At 44.3% G+C, this 21,184-nt stretch overlaps 1 protein-coding gene across 2 annotated transcripts in view; it reads right to left on the bottom strand.

Annotated features, from left to right (window-relative positions):
• Positions 1 to 5,279, bottom strand: part of SLC25A26 (solute carrier family 25 member 26) — a 91,235-nt gene extending 85,956 nt beyond the window's left edge. For both annotated transcript variants that reach the window (XM_068154313.1, XM_068154315.1), the window contains exons 1-3: positions 5,154 to 5,279; positions 3,052 to 3,208; positions 1,231 to 1,340 (exon numbers count right to left, since the gene is read on the bottom strand). In XM_068154313.1, coding sequence (XP_068010414.1) covers positions 1,231 to 1,340; positions 3,052 to 3,208; positions 5,154 to 5,186 — 300 coding nt within the window. In that variant the 5' untranslated portion in view covers positions 5,187 to 5,279. The remainder of the gene's footprint in view (positions 1 to 1,230; positions 1,341 to 3,051; positions 3,209 to 5,153) is intronic.
• Positions 5,280 to 21,184: the final 15,905 nt, after the last annotated feature.

The following is a 21,184-nucleotide window of genomic DNA, read 5'->3' as shown; positions in this document are numbered from 1 at the left end:
GCTAAGTCCCATTCAGCCTAATCAGTATCATTTCCACAGGTTAAAAATTACTTGGGAACCAAAACTGAACCCAGACAGAGCCTATAGGAAGCAGCCAGGCAGTGCTGCATGTGGCACTTCTAAAGCAAGCAAACAAAAACACACCCCCATGCACAATTAATGCCTGCAAAGCCACACAGTCAACAAGGCAAGGACAACCTAGGCACCAAATTCTCTTGTGATCTTCCTCAGTGATCATCTAAAGTTTTCAAGAGAATCTGGTCCCAATTATCCTGGGTATTGTGTAAGTTTCAGCAAAGCCAGAATATTCCTTGCAGCTCCAAAATGTGTTACAAACAAATTAATGGATTTAATGGACAAGAAAAACAGCAACTTTTTCAACAGGGAGGCTGGAGGAGAGGGAGAGTTTTCATAAAGGTTGTATTTAGAAATTCTTTTCATTATTCATATGTTGCTTTATTGTGCAATAACCCAACCAACAGGCTAAACTAAGAACTACAGCTATCAGGGAGATCATGTGAAAAGCTGCCACTAAAATCTACAGATGTCCATCTCACAGGGAAAAGCTTCATCACATTACCCAGGGCACTTTCCACTGAGGCAGGCTTCATCAGGGAAGCATTACTCATCCTTTGGTAAGTTACATAGCTGCTAGTTGCCCTATTCTGTCACACCACTTTGTGCAGCCATTTATAAACAAATCCAACAAAATACTTTGGTAAATTATGTTGGCTGAATGTGCATGCACAGAAGGAAGGAGAGTGAGATAATTATTAATTAGTTAATACTGGTTCCTACATGTTAAGGTTTCAGATAATGGCACCTACCTACTTTACATAAAACATCATTCTCTTATGGCTATTTTTAAAACAAAGCTCTTTCCATGATTACCCCACATGAAGCTGAAAGGCTGTGAAAACCTTCCTTGGATGTTAACTCTGACACACAACCACTACAATGTGAAGCTGCACTGACCTACTGGAACAAACCACACTTCCACTATCTACTAACTTAGCAAGAACAAGCTTACTAACAGATTCACTGTTTACTCACATTGAAACAATCCTTACAAGTGCCACCACTTCATTCAAAGGTAATACTTTTGTATGACCTGTCATATGAACAAAGATGGTCAACACTCAGAGTGAGATAAGACAGCACACTTAAGCTTTCATAACTACGCAGTTCCCCTCCTTTCACAGACACACTGTGTATGAAATTCTTTCTTACCACTTCCCCAATGGAGGCAGCCACCATGTGTGTTGCTGGAGTCAAGTAAGATGTAGAGCCATGATGCATCATGGTTTTCACATTCTCATAGGTGATAAAAAATGCAGCAGCTGAAATTCAAGAATACATGCAGGCATTTAACTGTCCCTCCATCACAGAACTAGCACAACAACATTTAGAGGTGCACTTTGCCCCCCTATTATTCTGCAGCTGTAGCTGAAAACAGGTTATTTTTTTCCCCAAACAGTACACTAGTATCAACACAGTCTGTAGTATAATTCCTTTCAAAGTTCATGCTCCTGGCTATCACTGGCAAACTTCCCATTCATATTAAAGATGTCAGGACTTGGGGCCAATATTTAGTACTGAGGTAAGAACTAGTTGACACATCAACTAGCCATGAATGCCCAGAAAGTCAGGAAGAAATGGTCTATTCCATATTTAAAGACAGCAAGAGTAGAGAGAGGGTACTTTGGTTGAATTGCAGGGAGGGTCTTTATTTTTGGGCAAATAAAACCCACTCAACCCCTAAATCAGTTGATTAGCTGAAAAACAAAACAAAACAAAACCCACAACCCACCAATCATCCAAGTAGCTGATACAAGTCTGCTACCCCACAATGTGCAAAACTGTTACTAACAACTTCCTAGCTATCATCATTTTAATATTATGGCACTTCAGCTCCAGAAAAAAGTTCTTCCAAGCTTCCAAAGGAGTTGTAGAAGTCCTCTCCAGTGAAGAGGAAACATACGAAACTAAGCTGAGCGTAGCAACATGAGCTACGTCTACTCGCTGCAACAGCCATCTACAAAGGCACTTGCACCTTAAGGGTTACTCTGCTAAAGATAATTTCAGTTCTCAGTCATATGTTGGAAAGATAAAAACCACAGTTCAGATTTTGGAGATGTAAATCCTGAAAAAAACTGACATGTCTTGCGGGGGAACAGATTTTAATTGTAAAGAAGGGTTATGTGAATTGCCTTCTGCTAATCAAAAGATGCTTATCACCTCAAGAGGAGATAACAGAGCAGACAAGATAAAGAACTGAATTTTGTTATATAATTTTATGAAGGACATCAAACATCTGAAGGTGTCAGAGGATTTGTCAGCACAACGCACCTAACGTTTTCTACTGACAATGTAGCTGGCTGCTTTTTTATGCCCTCCTACAAAGACAAAATGGACAAAGGCATTAGGAATTTTAGATGCCTTTTTTTTTTTTCTGCAGGGACCACAAGCATTTACTTTTTTAAAGCTTTAGTTTCAGAAGTATTCCTGTTCTGTTGTCTTCTCATTTTGAGTGCTGTAGTTGTTTCCAGGGAGAAAAACACAGAAATCGTGTCCTCAGGGCAATTAGCTCAAAGACATCCAGGGCTCAAGTACTTCGAGTTTTGATTCACTTCCAGTGCCATGAAAGAGAGGGTGATGACAGAAGTGTTCAGGGAAAGCAAGAATCAAGCCCTCTTTGGCACCTGGAAATGCCTCAAGGTGTCCCTTAGAAGCAAATATAGGCTTTTAAGAAATATCCAGGAATCTTCCAAGGTGACAGGTTGGACTTGATGATCTTTGAGGTCTCTTCCAACCTTGGTGATTCTGTGAATAAGGGTAGCTTATCAGAGTAAGCATGCAGCAGCCTTCATTCCAGGCTGCTCAAAGAGTCTGTACAGTACTGCACAATTTTAGATACTGCTCTTTACAGCTGGACGTGGACTCACAGAACCCAAAGAATTACCTGCAGCAGAGAAAGCCATGGACATGAACATCTTATACTACAGAAGTTCCCACTTAGCTAAGACAAAGCACAATCCAAAGAACCTTTACCATTTGGAAAGGATCCTATAGCAGTGGAAGGAACACCAGCATAGATGCCACGAAAACCGCCAGCCTTCCTAAATCCTTGAGGACTCTGCAGTCTTGTTTTCACAGTATCCAGGGGGAAAAGGATCAAGTCAACACAGACACCAGCAACTCCACCAGCCTTTGAGACAAAACCATAAAGAGCATTAATATTCATAGGGGTGAAGCTCTGGTGCTCACATGAGTAACTGAGGCATGCCTAAACCAAGGCATGTGTCCTCTCTGTGGTCAAATGATAAACTGATAGACTTACACAGACCTCAGTAGCTTCTACAGCTCTAACAACGATTTTTCAACAAAAGAAAGTAAAAGACATTACAACTCCTAACCATTTTTAAGGTATTTTGAAAACAATCTTAGTGTTTTGGATAGCAGGAGCAAAACAATGCAACACTGACACACTACACATAAAGGAAAGAAAGCAAATGCCACTCATCAAGATGAAATGGCACAGAATGACCAACACCTGTAGGAAGTAGTGTGATAAGATCAGGAAAAGGCAGAAGCAATTCTGTTTCCCCTGGAGGCACCTTTAGAAAGCAGACTCACATGTTTGTAGCAAATTTATTCATTTAAAGTGTTGAACAAAGACTAAAGTAAAACTGCTTTCTTTCCTTTTACTGACAAAAGTCTCTAGGGAAAAAAAACAAAACATCAGAGTCATAAGGAAAAAGGGAAGGTTATTATCCAAAGAAATTCTAAACCCAATCCTAAACATACAGTTTCAGCAACAGCCCAATCTTTTCCCATTGTCTATGTTTCCAGATGATCTTTTTTATCTTTCTAATTTTCCCCAGGACAAGGTTGATCTGTAGGAAAGAATTAGTTGTCAAAAACAGGAGGAGGGGACTGAAATAAATAAATCATTCACTTCAAAAACAGGGTAAAAATAATAGTTAGCATTAATTCTTTATGACACATTAAATGTACTGTTATTCACAACAGAAAACAGTTTGCAGTCTAACTCACATAGAACAGGACACAAAAACCAGCTGCACTGATTTTTAACTGCCTGAAAACAAATCACACGTGTGTTACCCTGATTTATTTTTCAAGGGCCAAGAGAGGATTCAGAGAGATGTTCACTACCTACTACTAAAGTTTTAATCAATAAGTTAATTACTCTTTTAATCTAGTTAGCTATTTTGCGTGCATTGATTTTTCTTCAGTCTTTTTCATCAAAATCCTTATCTGCTGAGCATAGCATTGATCAGATTTAATCTACCCATCTGTTACAACATGAATCAAAAGTTACTGATTGCTTCTCTAGCTTTCAAAGTTCTGTATCTTAAATGTCATTTAAATTCATGAAGCTTCTATTAAAGCACCTGCCAGAAGGCCAAAATACCTGTGTGCTTATGCCATAGGCAGAAAACCGTAATGATCTTTAGATAACAACTAAAATGCACCTTCTCCCTCTCCTTTCAGTGACAGCAGCATTATCACTATTCAGACAGCTGAAAAACCTTTACCAGAGGTTGGACATACCTGCTAAACCTAACTGCATCGAAATGATTAAGAAACCCAAGACCTAATTCGAATGTACTGAACCGTGACCTTGCAGCTAGCAGCCGACTGTCCCCGGGGTACTCAGGGCAGGGAGCGGGGCCCTCCCAGCAGCCGCTGGCCCGCAGCTCTCCTCACGCTAGCCCAGGGCTCTATGTCCACGGTTTTCCAAACAGAACTGAAAAAGAGCGCTGGGTATTTTCAAGGAGGTCCCTAGATACACAAACGGGTGGCTTTAATCCCCTGCATGCCACAGTGCTGAGAGTGTACGTGGGAAAGGAGCTTTTAAGGAGAGAAATAGTATCATACATAAAATACAGCGCCCAGCACACGATCCACAGCGCACTAACGCAGCAGCGCCACCGGGCTGCCCTCAAGGTCGCGGCCTCTCCACTGCCCTGACACCTGCTGCCCGGCCTGGCTGTTGAATCCATGAGGAGACGAACCAAGGCATGCTCCCGCCGCCCCTCAGCGCAGCATCGGCCTGGGACCTGCGGGGTCGGCAGACGGGGGTCGCCGCGTCGCCTTGGCAACGAGCAGGCTTGGGCCCGCGCACTCACCGCCAAGGCCGCCCAGGACTCCCGAGAATCCATGCAGAGGTGCCGATACGGGGTGGCGACACGGCACGGCAGAGAGCGACTCCCCCCACCACGGGACGGGACTAGACACCCCGCTGCAGCAGTGCCCAGCGCGTGCACATGGGCGCAGCCATGTTGGTGTCCCTGACACGCGGTCAGGCGGGAGCGCGTCAGAGCTGCGCCACTGCCAGGGCACTGCGCATGCGCGCTGCGGGCAGCCACGCCGAGGGTTTTGCCCTGCTTTCCCGCTTCGTTGCTAAGGGAGGGGGCCGATCCTTGCGCTAAAGTTACTGTTAGAACGAGGGCACCCAATAATTAAAACTGAGCGTTAATTAATCATTGCTCAGTGGTGATTTGCTGTGCAGTAGTAGCAGCAACGCTGCTCCAGAAAATGGGAGGAGGGGACGTTTCTTGCTGCCCCTGAGGTTCTGGTGGGTGCTTGGAGGGTCGTTGTGGTTCACTGGAAAGGGCTAGAAGGGACTTCTGAAAATCAGCTAGTCCAACCTCCCTGCTAGTGCAGGTTCCCCTAGAGCACATCACACAGAAACCCCGCCAGGTGGTTGTGGAAGCTCTCCAGAGAAGGAGACTCCACAACTTCCCTGGGCAGCCTGCTCCAGTGCTCTGCCACCCTCAAAGTGATGGATCTCCTGTGTTCCAGTTCATGGTCATTACCCCTTGTCCTCTCACTGACACCACTGAGGAGAGTCTGACTCCCTCCTCCTGACATTTATAAGCATTAATGGGATCCTTCCCTCAGCCTCTCCTCATAAGGTAGCACTCCACCTGTGGCTGGGATCTGTTCAGAGCACAATCTAAATCCATTGCGGGGGAAGGAAGAAAATAAAAAGGCATTGTGAGAGGAAAACATTTCTGAAGTAACTTGGAGGTTTCCCTCAACTCATTTAGATGATCCTTGAAGTCCCTTCCAACCCTAACAATTGTATGATTCTGTGTGCTGGAGCGTGTCCACAGAAGGGCCACAAGGATGATCAGAGGGCTGGAGCACCTCTCCTATGAGGACAGACTGAGGGAGTTGGGGCTGTTCAGTCTGGAGAAGAGAAGGCTCCCAGGTGACCTAATTGTGGCCTTCCAGTATCTGAAGGGGGCCTACAGGAAGGCTGGGGAAGGACTTCTCAGGATCTCAGGTAGTGATAGGACTAGGGGGAATGGAATGAAGCTGGAGGTGGGGAGATTCAGGCTAGATGTGAGGAGGAGGTTCTTCCCCATGAGAGTGGTGAAGCCCTGGAATGTGTTGTCCAGGGAGGTGGTCGAGGCCCCGTCCCTGGGGGTGTTTAAGACCAGGCTGGATGAGGCTCTGTCCAGCCTGATCTAGTGTGGGGTGTCCCTGCCCATGGCAGGGGTTGGAACTAGATGATCCTTGCGGTCCCTTCCAACCCTAACAACTCTATGACTCTATGCCTGCAGCCCAGCCCCCAGTGCATGTTCTGCTGGCACCATCCTGTGCACTTTCCACAGGCTGTTTCTGCAAACAGCAGGGACAATGCATAGGGAAATGAATGAAGTCTCCTAGCCAGGGTCATCTTTCTTCCCTGTTCCTAGGAGATGTGTTGGCTCTCCCTGGAGGGGAAAATGCCATCTTTCATTCCCATCCCATTTGAAACATTTTAGTATTTTGTATTATTTTTTTTTACTGAGGCCTTATTACCTCAAAATTGCAGTGGTGTCAAATCAGCAGTGGTTTCAAATGCTGCACGGAGGGTTTTGGCACAGCCTTCACGTAATCCTCACCCATCAGGAAATCACACTTGAAATTACAGGAAATACTGTTCTAAGGGAGGGAGAAGAGGTAATTGTTGGAGAACATTTTAGTGCAGGCAGAAACAGAAAAATCAGCCGGCTTCAATTCAAGATTTTCCTGGCTGTGAGCACATGACTTTGGATGACTTTTGATCATAGAAGCTGAGGATTTGACAGTGCCTCACATTCTCAGCATCACTAGCCGCCTTCAGTCGTCAGCTCAGCTCCTCTTCATCAAGCTGCTAAAGGTGTTTGCAGGTGGGAAGCACACATAGTGTCCTGTCCTGTAATATCTGCCTGCAGCAGCATAGTGACTGACAGCAAAGTTGCCAGCTCCAGCAAATTTATTACAGATCTTCTGCAGTACTCTGATTTTTTCTGGACTGCTTCAGTCTCCAGAGACAGGCAATGCTAAAGTAGTCTTCATTTAATTTAATCCTCATTTTCATTTGAGTGAAAAGCTGAAAGCTCTGCAGGCAAAACCAGAAAGAACCTGAATGCATTAAATTTTTCAGCCTCCTTTGATTTTTAAGGCAGCTCCTGCATTTTCTAGTCTTAACTTAGAGTTTTTACAATACTCTGGTAGGTAATCAGTACTTTGTTTTAGTTTAGATTTTATTGTGTTTATTGAGGATCACTTTTTGGTTTCCTATCAGAACGTGAACAAACAAGTAGACATTGCTAGTACACCTGTCCCCAGTGTGGCAGCCTTTTCTCCAAAGCCTGTTTTGTCTGTGAAGCCTAAGGCAGGCCAGTTTTCTGTCCTAGCAATTAATTATTGAAATTTTTGATTCTGATTTCTGGAAGAAGCAGGAGCCACAGTTACGTTGTTCAGCTGTAACACAGAGAAGACTGGGCTATGAGCAGTTATTCTAGAAACACTCAACAGAGTACCTGGCTTTCTGAAAGAATAGAATAGAATAGAATAGAATAGAATAGAATAGAATAGAATAGAATAGAATAGACCAGACCAGGTTGGAAGAGACCTTGAAGATCATTGTCTCCAACCTGTCAACCAATCCAACCCACCTAAACAACTAACCCATGGCACCAAGCACCCCATCAAGTCTCCTCCTGAACACCTCCAATGATGGTGACTCCACCACCTCCCCAGGCAGCCCATTCCAATGGGCAATCACTCTCTCTGTATAGAACTTCTTCCTAACATCCAACCTAAACCTCCCCTGGTGCAGCCTGAGACTGTGTCCTCTTGATCTGGTACTGGCTGCCTGGGAGAAGAGACCAACCTCTGCCTGGCTACAACCTCCCTTCAGGTAGTTGTAGAGAGCAATGAAGGCACCTCTGAGCCTCCTCCTCTCCAGGCTAAGCAACCTCAGCTCCCTCAGTCTCTCCTCATAGGGCTTGTGTTCCAAACCCCTCACCAACAGAACTGTGCTACTAAGGCAGAAATAAAAAATTGATCTAAAATCTACCATTTCCAGCTGGCACTCTGGTAAGTGGCTAAAAAACCATGGAAGCTGAAAGCTCCTCCATTTCCAACTCCCTGTCTGTCATTAAATTAGGTACTTTGAGGCAATATTAAAGGAAAAATTAGGTATCTGCAGTAAATGAATCATGCTTTTAGAGTTACTGCTGTCCCTACACAAACCACTCATGGCAGCACTTAAAATGAGACTGTATTCCCTACATGTGCCCAGGAGGTGCCCTGATGTAAAGGTTCTTGGGGTCATAGCAAGCTTTTTTCATGTTGTTCAATGCAAAGATTTCAGATACACTCTGTGGCAGTGACACTTTTATTTATCACCTTCTGTCAGAAGAACTGCTGCTGCATCAGAGAGGTCATAACCTCCTATTCTTTCAAGCCACTGTCCTGTTAAATGAACAAGTTCTCCTTAATGCTTCAGGCCAGACATTAATCTTTATGCTAAGTCCTTCAATGGACTCCCCTAGAGCTTGCAGAGTAAGCTGAGTGAAGAAAGGTATCTATCTTCATATGTCCTTTCTTCCTTGTGAGAAAACACTGCAGGTGCTCCCCAGCATCTCCACTGCAAGGAAAGAAGATGGGCTGAGCAGAAAAATTGAGCATAGGTAAAGCAGGTGTCTGACTGCACCTGAACAATGGGTGTCCATGGTCCTTTACCTTCACCCAACTCTATTTTCATCTTATTCATGGTCTTGTACCTTCTCCCAAGCCTGCTTTCAGCTGTGGCTGAAGCTCAGGGGCTGAAGAGTGAGCCACTGAAGCTGAGGAACAGCCACATGGTGTTTTTCCCAGACACTGTGAGTGCAATATTGTGTCACAGAGGAGAGAACAGACATTTGTGACCATGCTGCTGCCAGTGCTGTCTGCCAGCACCAGAGCAGCTAAGTGCCCACTTTTTTTTTTTGCTCAGCCCTTCCTTTCATCTCCTTTTCCATTCCCTGCACCTCTCTCCCCTCCCCATGGCTGCAGGCTGGTAAGAGTGCTTTTAAAAATGACCATTGTGCCCACACCGCCTCACCTGCTGTCTTCAGCTTTTGTAGCACATCAAATCCTTGGCAAGAGATTAAAAGCCTTTTAATTACAGTGTGATAAAGAACATATTGCTTCTATGGATGCACTGAGTGAGACATGAACTGCCAACAATCCTCTAGCTGTACTCTGAGGAAAACCAAAAACAAGAAGATATCATAGGGGACTAACATTGGTCACTGGTGGGTCCTCTTTGTCGTGGCTACTTCAGCAACATTTTGAATCAATTTCACATGATTAATTCTTCCACTGGTACTACAATGCACATGTAACAAAAAATGCCAGTATCTGTGTATCCATGTATGGATGTCTATATGCTTGTTTGCTTGCATTTCCTCCCTCAGGCTCTAGCTGCTGTAGGATGTCTGACAACAGCAGCAGAAGATATATTGATCTGGTCATAACCTATTAAGGCTGCTGAAGAGCAGATGTTAAAAACAGACTTCTTGGCATATATCAGCCCCTAGTGGTATCAGTCACACACATGTTCCAGCTTATTTATTAAAGCAATTGCTTTCCTCATTCTGTTTATTATCTTTCTCCTGGGCAATTCAGGAACATCAGAGCCAAGCCCTTCCAGTCAGCCCCTCTTGGATTGTCTATTTTACTTCAGTTTGGACAACACCCTGGAACTCTCTTCCTTCCTAAGAAACCATGCCTGTCCCACTGTTCTTAAAAGCAGATGGAAATTTATCAGCTGCAAACATTTGTCCTGGCATAAATATAGTGAAAATAATGACTTAGAGATCCTTTGAATTTGATAGTAAGCAGGTACATATTGAGGCCAGGGAGGCCATCTGGAGGGGGGAATTTCAGTGGTGTGGCCACATACAGCACTGAAGAGGTTGTGGTGTACCACAGGAGCACACCATGGCAAAGGGAGTCTGTTAATTGAAGAACTAGGAAGAGAACTTAACCCTGCGGCCATTAAAGTCTTGTTTGTCCCATTTTATTATAAAGAGATGCAGAACTGTGAAATTAGTGCAGAGCAAAGGGCCTTCACCAAGATCACCTCAGTGCATAGGAGAGTGGTGTGGCTCCATGCACTGGAAAGGTATGACACTGGTCCTTCTCCAGGAGACAGTGCTGTCACCAGCCTCCTTAAGCACCTCATGGGCATAGGGTAAGGTGAGGGCTCCTGCCACTCCCTTGTAGAACCACAGGCTCACATCTTTCTGCTGGGTATAGGGCAACAATGCATTTGGCCACAGCTTCAACATGGTAAAATCTAAGAGGCCCCCTTGACACCAAGTGGCCAGAGGCTTTCACACAAGGAAAGTACTTACCCCCAGGACTGAATCACAGAATCACAGGTTGGAAGTGACGTCAATGATCATCTGGTCCAACCTTTCTTGGCAAAAGCACAACCTAGACAAGATGCCCCAGCACCCTGTCCATCTGAATCTTAGAAGTGTACAATGCTGGAACTGGTACTGACCTCCAGAAACCACCTCAATGCCTGGAGCCCTATATCCCCTTGCATGCTCTGTAGCTATGCTGCACACCTCTACCCACTTCCTTGGCTGTTTCATGTGTTTATATCACAGTATCACTAAGGTTGGAAGAGACCTCAAAGATCATCAAGTCCAACCTGTCACCACAGACCTCATGACTAGACCATGGCACCGAGTGCCACGTCCATTCCCCTCTTGAACACCTCCAGGGACGGTGACTCCACCACCTCCCTGGGCAGCACATCCCAATGACGAGTGACTCTCTCGGTGAAGAACTTTCTCCTCACCTTAAGCCTAAGAGCCTATAGAGCTGCCTCCTTCAGAAAAATGTAAATGAATTAAAATTATCCTAATATCCAGCCAGCAATGGACAGCTGGACCAGGAGAGGCAGACATTTTTCCAGCCTCTCCTCATTTTGCAAGTCTACCTTTTGCTGCCTTACCCCCCCTGCAAGCTCCAGGGAAGGCTGGTTTAATGTGGATTTTCGATCACTTTTTGCCATTCAGACACCATTAGCTCCCCTTCACACTTACAGTAGTTTTTCCTGTTCTTAAGAAATCTGGCAGTTTTTAGAAATTTTACTCAGATACTAATTGCAGTAAATTTGTATGAAAACAGATGGGGCAACCAGACAGCCAAAAATTTAATGACTCCTTTGAGTACTTAACAGCAGAAACACTAGTCCCCAAATTCATTATGAATTTAAAACAAACAACAACAACAGAAAAAAAGTGATTAATGAAAGTGATACAGATTTTGCATACTGATAGAAAGCCTCAAACTGTACAACTTTCTGATGATCCTCATTTACTCACTGCCTTCCAGGTGACTGAAGATGGATGGCCTGGGAAAGACAGGAATCATGCATTTTAACTCCTGGATAAAGTAAGTGAAATAACAATCCAGTGGCAGTGAAATGACCTTTTCCATGTGAACACATCTTCCAGAGGCTCTCTGCACTTAGCCTTACAGCACAGCCCAGTTAATTTAATATTTCCATTTAGCACATAAGAGAAATGAAGGAAAATCTTAATTACCCCTGCATTTGTGGTTGTGGTCCAAACTGCTGCCACTGGAGTCACATCTGTTCTCAGCTCATTTTGTGGGCTGATGCAATGACTTGGTTGACTCAGGAAGCAGAGTTAATAATAAGTTTGTGACATGATGGCTCTAAGCTGCCCAGACAGTTTTGCATTTCCAAATGGTCCCAGAGAAGGATCCTTGTCATTCCCATAGGGCATTTGGAACTGGGGCACCCAATTCCTTCAGCTGTTGAATTGCTTGAGTCGTTCTGGAAATTAAATAGCACCCTGGAAGTCTTAGTAGTGCCTAAACATTTTCAGGTTCATAAATCCTGTTGACTGCACAGACCTAACCTTCTTGGGCATACTAACTATCCCTAGAGGCATCTGCATGCAGACACCCAAATCCCTGACCCTTTGGCAGCTGCTGGATCCAGCAGCCAAGCCCAAGAGTCAGGGAGTGATTACAAAAACATGGTTTAACCCAATAGCACATGAGCACCCCCACAGCCATGCTGCTGCTCTTCTGCATGAGGCTCCCACAGCCTTCTCTCCATGCACTGAGGTAAGTCTTGTTCTCAGTTCTGGCTGCAAGATGCCTTTCCATGTTTTCTTTGACATTGTGTAGCACAACCCTTTGGTGAGAGGCAGCCAAGAGGTCCTTCCCAGGAACAGCGGAAGGAGGCCGATGACAAAAATTCTTGTTCACCCTCCTGTGACTTTCCAGGACCCTTTTCCTTTTCCTTCTGTTTTGCAGCAAGAGAGACTTGCCAGCTCTTCTCCTCTCAATAGGATTATCAGAGCTGGCTTCCGAAGTGAAGTTTCCCAACAGTGAAAGCTTCAGCTGATTTCTTCGTGTGGTGCCATGGTGAGAGGCGCTGCCATTCCCAGCTGATAACCTATCGCTGGTGTTCTGCTGCAGAAAAGCCATTATCTAAGGGAAACACCAAGGCATGGGAACACAGGCTGTTTGTGCACAGGGAAGGAGAAGCATATGACATGTGAATTTGCCAGATGTTACCACTCTGAATCTTATTAAAATATGCCCTGTAGTGACCACAGCTGGTTTATCTGTACATGGAAGGAGTTAGAAGATAAGCGGCGTTTTTCCTGACGGTGCTCCGATGGCCTGACCAGGCAAGCCTGGGAGCAACTCCCTGACACACTGTCCCAATTTCTTGAAAATGTGCAGGCTGTTGACCTGGTTTTTGTGTAGTCCTGACCACTGCTTCATCTGACTGTATCCTTCCTTCATGTCTATTCGGACTGGAGCTGTTCTCCAGAAAATTACAACAGCTTCCAATATGTACCTTTGAGTTACAAAGAGACCTGACTTTTGTCCAGTTCAGATGATGTTTGAAAGCAGGTTTTAATGCTCTTCTGACAGTGTCTTGTGTTTGTCTACCTGGAAATGTTCCTGTGATTCAGGAATTGCACAGTGCTGCTTAAAAATCTATTCTGTATATATTTATTTCACATGTTTTGGCTTTAGAGGAGGTTGTTTCAATTCTCCATTGTCTTCCTCAATCCCTCCTCATCTCACACCTGGAACTGCTTTGGGGCACACTGTGGGGACAAACTGTAGAGGGGCTTAAGCTCAGCCTGCCCACATTTTGAGATGACTTGGCTTGGTCTGTGCTAGGTCAGATGCAGAAGGCTAAGATCCATGTCAGCTCCTCCATGGCCACTCCCAAGGCTGCACATCTTTGTGCACAGCACCCAGTCATCATGTATGGAGAATTAACATACATATATGCATGCATGCATACATACATGTATACATATATACATGTATATATACATCCTCCTCTATTTGCCACCCCATGGCTCATGGTGATCTCCAGAAATGGTTCATGTCTACCATCGACCCAGGCTGTGGGACAGATCTATGAGTCTTTTGTTATGCAGCTGCAGTTCATCTCCCTCTTCTGGATAAGCCAACTCCTCTGCAGAGCATCCTCACTTACAGTGCAGGCAGGCCCTATGTAGCTGCCTGTGGACAGGATGTGCCAGCTCCACCTTGGAGACACCAACAGAGCTCTGCATTCAGCTCCCGGCTCAAGCACCTCCAAGGCAGATATTGCAGCTGCCACACCTCCAGCATCCAAGATTCTTTTCTTTTTGCAGAGCAAAATCTGAATCTCCCATGGCAAGACCTGAGCACAAGCTCTTCTGAAATCTTCAAAGCCAGAGAGTGCCTTTAAGTGGTGCTTCTTTATTCCTTACTGCCTTTTATTCCTTACAGAAAACAATATGGGAAGGCTGTGCCAGGAATACAGATCCTGTAATTATTATTTTTATTATTACAGACTATACACAGGAGCTTATTATTTTTAAGTCAAGTCAACTCTGTACCCTCCAGTACCTCAATTGGGAAGTTCACACTTGAAAGGAGAGAGAATTGCATCCAAACTCATCGTCTGTCCTTGTCGACAGGCGCGGGGCTGCACTGATGAGCTCTAATCACACGTGTGGGTCCAAAATGGGGAGAGACAGCATTTTTCTGTGCACAGAATAATCAGCTCTGAGTTAAATGCAGTGCTTTAAAGTGATTTGTATCCATTCTCACCCCCCATTCTCACCCCCACCTTCTCAGTCTAATTAACTCCTCTAATAGAATTAATCAGCGCACTAAAGACGAGATTCACTAACGACTGAAAAAACCACACCGCTATCTATTCCAAAATACAATTACACTGACAAACTCAATTACATGCCTCAGTCACTTCTGAAATTACTCCCTGATATTGGACTGTGCACAGTTTAAGTTTCATTGTTGAAAGAAATCATAAACACTCTCTAAATCGTACAATGTTTACAGAAATACACAGAAGCACAGCTTTTATTACCCATGTGGCAAAATTAATTTGACACATTGAAAGCAAATGAATAGAGCTGGAGGACTCTATTCAGGCAGTATTCTTCCTTCTGATACAATTTACACTGGGGGAACATCTAGCACATTAACCTTATTAAACTCTGATGTGGGTAAATAGCATTGGAAAGGGAGGAGGGATCCAAATCAAAATCCTTTCTGCATTTGAATGAGAATCATCAATTTCTGCACTTCTAAAAGTTCATTTAGTACGAAAATAAAACCCCCAAACAAACAAACAAACCCAACAAACCAACCCTTTCACTAATACTTTTTTTACATGGAAGTCAGGAAAACTTCTGCAGCAGGGGCAGTCCACAATATGCAATTACGATCTTGGCTTTAGTCTTTAAGGTCTGTGGTGAGCTCTTCAGCTGAAAATGAACTCTGATCAGATTTGATTATGTGAGTTTAGCTTAATTTGCAAGTCAAAAGAGGAAGAAAAATGTGGCTTGCCTTTTATTTTATTTTATTTTTTTTCCAATTACCAAGTTTATCAAAGTTTATCTTGATCTGAAGATACAGAGAAGGGCTTCCTGAACTTTTTCATTGTCTGGTCATACACAGCATCTGCTTCTCAGTTTAATTTCTTTTTGAACTGTGACACCGGTTAAGCAGTAACATTTCTAACCTGAGGGATGGAGCTGCTCTTGCTTGCAGTTGGCTACAGGTAGAGAAAGTCTCAAGTTCCAGACTGGCAAAGTGTGTGTTGAACTTGAAACACCCATATCCTGCTGCAAACAATGACCTCCCTCACTTAGCAAGAGCTTACGTCCTTGCAAAGCCAGTACAGCAGATTGGTTTATACCTGTTGAGCCTAAAACTTACAGTGGCACTTGCCTAGTAGGGATGTCTCATCTCAGCAGAGCAGGCTACTGAGGGAACTAAAGATGGCTCTAAATTTCCTTGGAATAAAAGAGTCGAGCATCTTGAAGGGAGGTAAGACACATCCTGATAGGTCTCCCTGTACTTGAGGGAGACCTGGGACCTGTCAAAGGGAGGAGGGACCAGGAGCTCCAGTTTAACCAGAACACTGAAGGTGTTAAAAGTTGAGCAGATGCATTCAGAAGCTTAATACCTGCCTCACAGACTTTTTTCTCCTGGCACTGGGGTGTTAATGGGAAGTTGCATTTGTAGTATCATGTTTGAATGGACTGATTCCCACATGCTCCACTCATGTCTGTCCCTCTGGGTTCACCCATCCACTCACCCCATCCTCTGCTCTAAAACAGGAGAATCCAAAGCACAGGGAAGGAATATTGTTAAATGCAAAATGATGATTGACCTGTGTTAGTGAGAAAGACTGTCTCCTTCCATTTCCCTTAAAATCTGTTGATGTTTCTTGTGTGCTGGGACAGGCAACAGAATGGGAAGAGATCTCCAGAGTAACCAGTCCTACATCTTCTGAGGAACGTTTGTCATATGTTAGCTATTTGACATGCCTGTTTGTTTCACAGAATCCCTGTTGCCCATAGCCCTTCCTGCTAGAGTTCCCTGCATGTGCAGCCTGCCGATTCACACCCATCTACTATTAATTACTACCTTCCTCTGCTTCAGGTATTCAAGGGTAGCAAAATATTAAACCAGGTTTTATTCTAATTCACATGTTTGCAACCCCATAGCCACTCCTTTTAGAAGTGCTGTAGCATGACCACAGGGTTTCACGCTTGAAGATGCATGTTGGGATAAAGACAAATCGATGGTATGAAACTGGGGCCTCCAGCAAAGGGCTTCCTCTGCTGGAACTAAAGAATAAGACTCACTTTGTGAACTAATAGATTTTATACTCTCATCAGAGGAATATCATACATCAAACTGAGGCCTTTAAGGGAGATTGGAGGTGGGTAGCTGTTCCACATCCAGGCACCCTCTTTATTAATTCTGCACATTTCTGCAGTCACCAGTGATGCATTAGATGACACTGGCAAAGGATTACAGGCCTGATACTATATTAGATAAAAATTACAAGTGAGAAGCTATTTTACTGCTATTTATTTTCATCATCTAAGCATCGCTCTCCTAAATGCCATTCTAGTTGGGTCGATACTGGCTTTTCAGGCTGCTGAGAAGTTTTGCAATTCTTGGGTTTTTTTTTGTTCATAGCTTATGTATAGAAATCAATACTAGTTTGCAATTTGTTGAAACTGAAATGGTCACATTAGGAGTAACATATGCCTGATTTTCTCCTCGTATTCTATTCCCAGTCCCTCAGCCGAGTAAGAATTGGATTCATTTCTTAGTCAGGCCGTGATAGCTAATAATTAAAACCAGTTATTTCCACATCTCACACTCACTTTTTATTAACCTCATACTGAAACATAACTGAATAAAGCAAGCAGGAAGATGGCTGTGAGTCTTCCTTAACATCACTGGTGTCAAAGGGAATCCTTTCTTTGATTCAGGGAGGGATGGAAGAAGCCCTATTCCAGGCCAACGCATCCAAAATAGATTGAATATTGGTCAATGCGGAATGAGGGCAACTAAATCTCTTCTGCTTCAGTGCTGCTATTGAATTCATCCATGTTCTTATGTTCTTGAAAGTTTAATATCATATGGGGATTTTATTTTTTATAAATACACCTGCAGTAGCCATAAAACAAGCCTTAAAATTTCTGACTATTCAGGGGAAGGGAAGCAGCTGAGAAAGAAAGTTTTACAGGGTGGTGGAGCTTGGCTGTGGAAGATAGAAATTAAAGTTTCTGCTGCCACCCTTCAAAGAAGAGGCTTGAACTGAAAGCATGTTGAAGCCCAAAGGAAAAAATGCAAGTCACTGAGGACTTCATGGTCTGTGCAAAGTAGAAGATACCAACCTAATCACATGTGATAAAACTACCAGGGCTTCATGGGTCACAGTCTGTCCATTCCAAATGCGGAATAGGATAACTTCATATAACAGCCTAGAAGCCAGGGCACTTAGTATAGAATCATAGAATCATAAAGGTTGGGAAAGACTTCTAAGATCATCAAGTCCAACTATCACCCTAACACCACCATGTCCATTAAACCACGTCTCAAAATGTCATGTCTAAATGGTTTTTGAACACCTCCAGGGATGGTGTCTCCACCACTTCCCTGAGCAGTCTGTTTTGATGCCTGACCACTCTTTCAGGAAAGGCATTTTCCCTATATCAAATCTAAATCTCTCCTGGTGCAACTTGAGCCCATTTCCTCTTATCCTATTGCTGGTCACTTGGGAGAAGAGACCAATACCAGCCCTCAGCCTCCTCTTCTCCAAACTAAACCACCACAGTTACCTTACCCACTCATCATAAGACTTGCTGTCTAGACCCTTCACCAGCTTTGTTGCCTCAGGTAACACCTGCTCATACATCTGCTCCAAATTAAGGAGACAAAAAATAAGAAGCTAATTAATTTTCCACATCCCATTGACTCTTAGGGACTGAGTTCCTCTCTTGATTGAAATTTGTGCTTACACCATCCATCAGAAACAGAGATTTTGCGGGTTTTCAGGTAGTTCAGGAATGGTTCACTGCAAAAGTACCAGACTCAAGATCTTCTTTTCTGGAATTAGTTGTCAGCTACCCAACCTAACTGTGAAGAGTGCAGCTTTGAGTAGCATTTCTACATCCCAACCGATTCCCCTCCAGTTTTGTGCTCCAAGGAGCAAACCCCACTGAAACAGCCACAATTAGCTGTCACTGGAATGTCAAACATCCCTTGCAATGTTTCTGAACTAAGACTACCACCTAGTGTCCTGCTGACAGACTGCTGCTTCTTCGGGAGGGAAAAGCAAAGTGACTATACAATGCACTTGTTTGTTCACTTCTATAATTACACGATCATAAATAATTCACCTCCTGAGACACACTTACAAATAGAAGAAGGACTGAAGGCCACACAATGCCATCTTTCTTTCCCACTTGAATTAGAATTAGAAAAGTCAAGTAGGCTTATGATCTTGTGGGGGGGGAACAAACAAAAACTGAGCTGGTTTAATAATGGTTCTTGCAGGAAGCCTAAGTGATATGTTCAGTTTATACATTTTCCCTCCAAAGGTCCAGTCAAATTGATAGCACAATAATGCTTTTGTTAGCACACGTGGGATATTCAACAGAACTGGCACAGATCAAGCATGAAACCTCAGTGCCTCACAGGGCATGTCTTGTTGCCTGGGGAGCATCTTCAGTTCTCCTTGAAGAAGTCCAGAACACAGCTCTGCTGGACCTGCCTTGCTTCAAGACACTTCACAACTCCTGGAGTTGGAGTGATGACCATATTTAAAACCTCTCCAGGATGCTGGAAGAGTTAGCTTTCCTCCAAAATGTCTCCCTTGGAGTCCCAACTCCATGGCTCTGGCTGCTTCAGTGAGGAGCAATTGACTACAGCAATATTAACCTCATTCACAGTCTTTGCCTGCTGTGCCCACCCTGCAAAATCAAGTGCAGAGACATATCAAGTGATCCACATGCCCTTTAAGGCTAGCTGAAGAGGAAGAGGACTGCTCTGGCCAGGATGCTGTGGGGAAAACTGGAAATACAGTGAAAGCCACTGAAGTACTGAATGCTTATTTGAAAAACAAAACAAAACACAAGCAAGTAAGCAAACAAACAAAGCAACAAAAAGCAACAAATAGAACAAAATAAACAACCCCACCCCCCCCAACAAACAACAAAACCAAAGAACCAAATGCCTTTTCAAGCTTTTGACTTCTATTGAATTACTGTTCGCTTCCTATTATGCTTTCCACAACAATTTCCAAACCAAACCCCACAGTGACTGGTTCCCCTTTGACCTATGAAATTTTGTGCCTTTCTAAGAGAAGTTGCCTTAAAATGGTCCCATTCCCCCACTTACCTCTTCAATGTGCTGAAACAGCATTTTCAACTAGAAAAATAATGCTTTGGGGACTGTTGAGGCAGCTCTGCCTTATTGCAGCTGTTGAATGAACTGTGACAGGCTGCACCATGCCTCACACAGCAGGATAAGGGTGAGTATCCTTGTGGAAGCAGGGAGTCTGCAGCTAGCAGCTGCAGCAGTCAGAGGCATAATTAAAAGCTGTACAAAGCTGTCTTAGAAAAGCTGGAGGAGAGCAGAAACCAGGCTGCCATTGCAAAAAAGCAGAATCACTGAAAGCTGGTGTCAGTTGAATGTCAGGCAGGACAAAGGACTGAGGAACTGAAGGAGCAAAGATGTGGTGGTCTGGTCCCTCCCAATTGCTTCTAAGCCCAGGATTCACACATGTTGCAGGGGTAGCAGTGCTGGTGAAAGGTTGGCTGAGGCTGTAAAATGTCAGCTTTGCCTTGACCAGTTTCTGTGGGAACATGGGGGCTGTGGTGAGGGAGAAGGATCATTCCTTTCTCACCTGCACTGGCACTTCCTCTGAGTAGATTTTCCAGAATTGCATAAAATATTCCCTGAAAGGTGGTTGTAGCCAGGAAGGGGTTGGTCTCTTCTCCCAGGCAACCAGCCCCAGAACAAGGGGACACAGTCTCAAGCTGCACCAGGGGTACTTTAGGCTCGAGGTGAGGAGAAAGTTCTTCACTGAGAGAGTCATTCGTCACTGGAATGTGCTGCCCAGGGAGGTGGTGGGTCACTGTCCCTGGAGGTGTTCCAGAGGGGATTGGATGTGGCACTTGGTGCCATGGTCTAGTCATGAGGTCTGTGGTGACAGGTTGGACTTGATGATCTTTGAGGTCTTTTCCAACCTTGGTGATACTGTGACGCTGTGAAGTTTGGAGAAGGCAGGCTCCTGCTCAGACTTCTTCTCACCCTGCTCTTCTCCCCTCTTCTGCTCTTGAGGTCTGCTCCTGAGGACTATTATCCTCTGCTTCAATGTGTTTTACTTTGTGAGGATAGTCTTTGCTTTTACTGGTGTCCTCTCGGTCTTGGTTCTCATTGCTTCCATATTGCCTTCCATTGAGCCCAAAGGTGAAGGAGGACAAACAACAGCCCAAGGCATGCTGTGCTGTTTCCCTTTGTGTGTTTGAGCCCAGCTCATTTTGCCTGCTGGGTTTTTAACCTGCTGGGTTTTAACCTGCACAGAAGGAATCCCATCACCCCAGGTGACAGATGGGTGCCAGCCCTGGCAACTGTTGAGGCTGGATCAGCTCTGAGTGTCCTGGGATGCAGAGCATGCTACCCTGGCTGTCACTGTGGGATCATTTCCAGCTTAGTAAATATTTTTGTCTTACATGATGAGTTTGTTTGCAGTAATGATGTTTTTGTAGCTGTGACATATGAGCAGCCAGGGTGCTAGAAAGTACTGGCAGCAGCTCTGGGCACTTGCAGAGAACAGTTGGGGAGGAAGACCTACAGGCCTGGTGATTTTATTTTTCTTTGAGAGCAGTGAGATGTTCCCATTAAGCAATTAGCCCCTGGGAGAAGCAGCAAGGTAGCTGTGCTATTGCTCCTGGGTTGTTTTTTCTTTCTTTTTTAGGAGATCTAGAATAATTTCTTCATAATACACCAG

Source organism: Melanerpes formicivorus, unplaced genomic scaffold, assembly GCF_026170545.1.
Source record: "Melanerpes formicivorus ecotype bairdi unplaced genomic scaffold, bMelFor1.0.p_v2 SCAF_28, whole genome shotgun sequence".
Taxonomy (NCBI): Eukaryota; Metazoa; Chordata; class Aves; order Piciformes; family Picidae; genus Melanerpes; species Melanerpes formicivorus.
The sequence above is the reverse complement of the archived record's forward strand: the minus strand, read 5'-3'. Positions and strand labels throughout refer to the sequence as shown.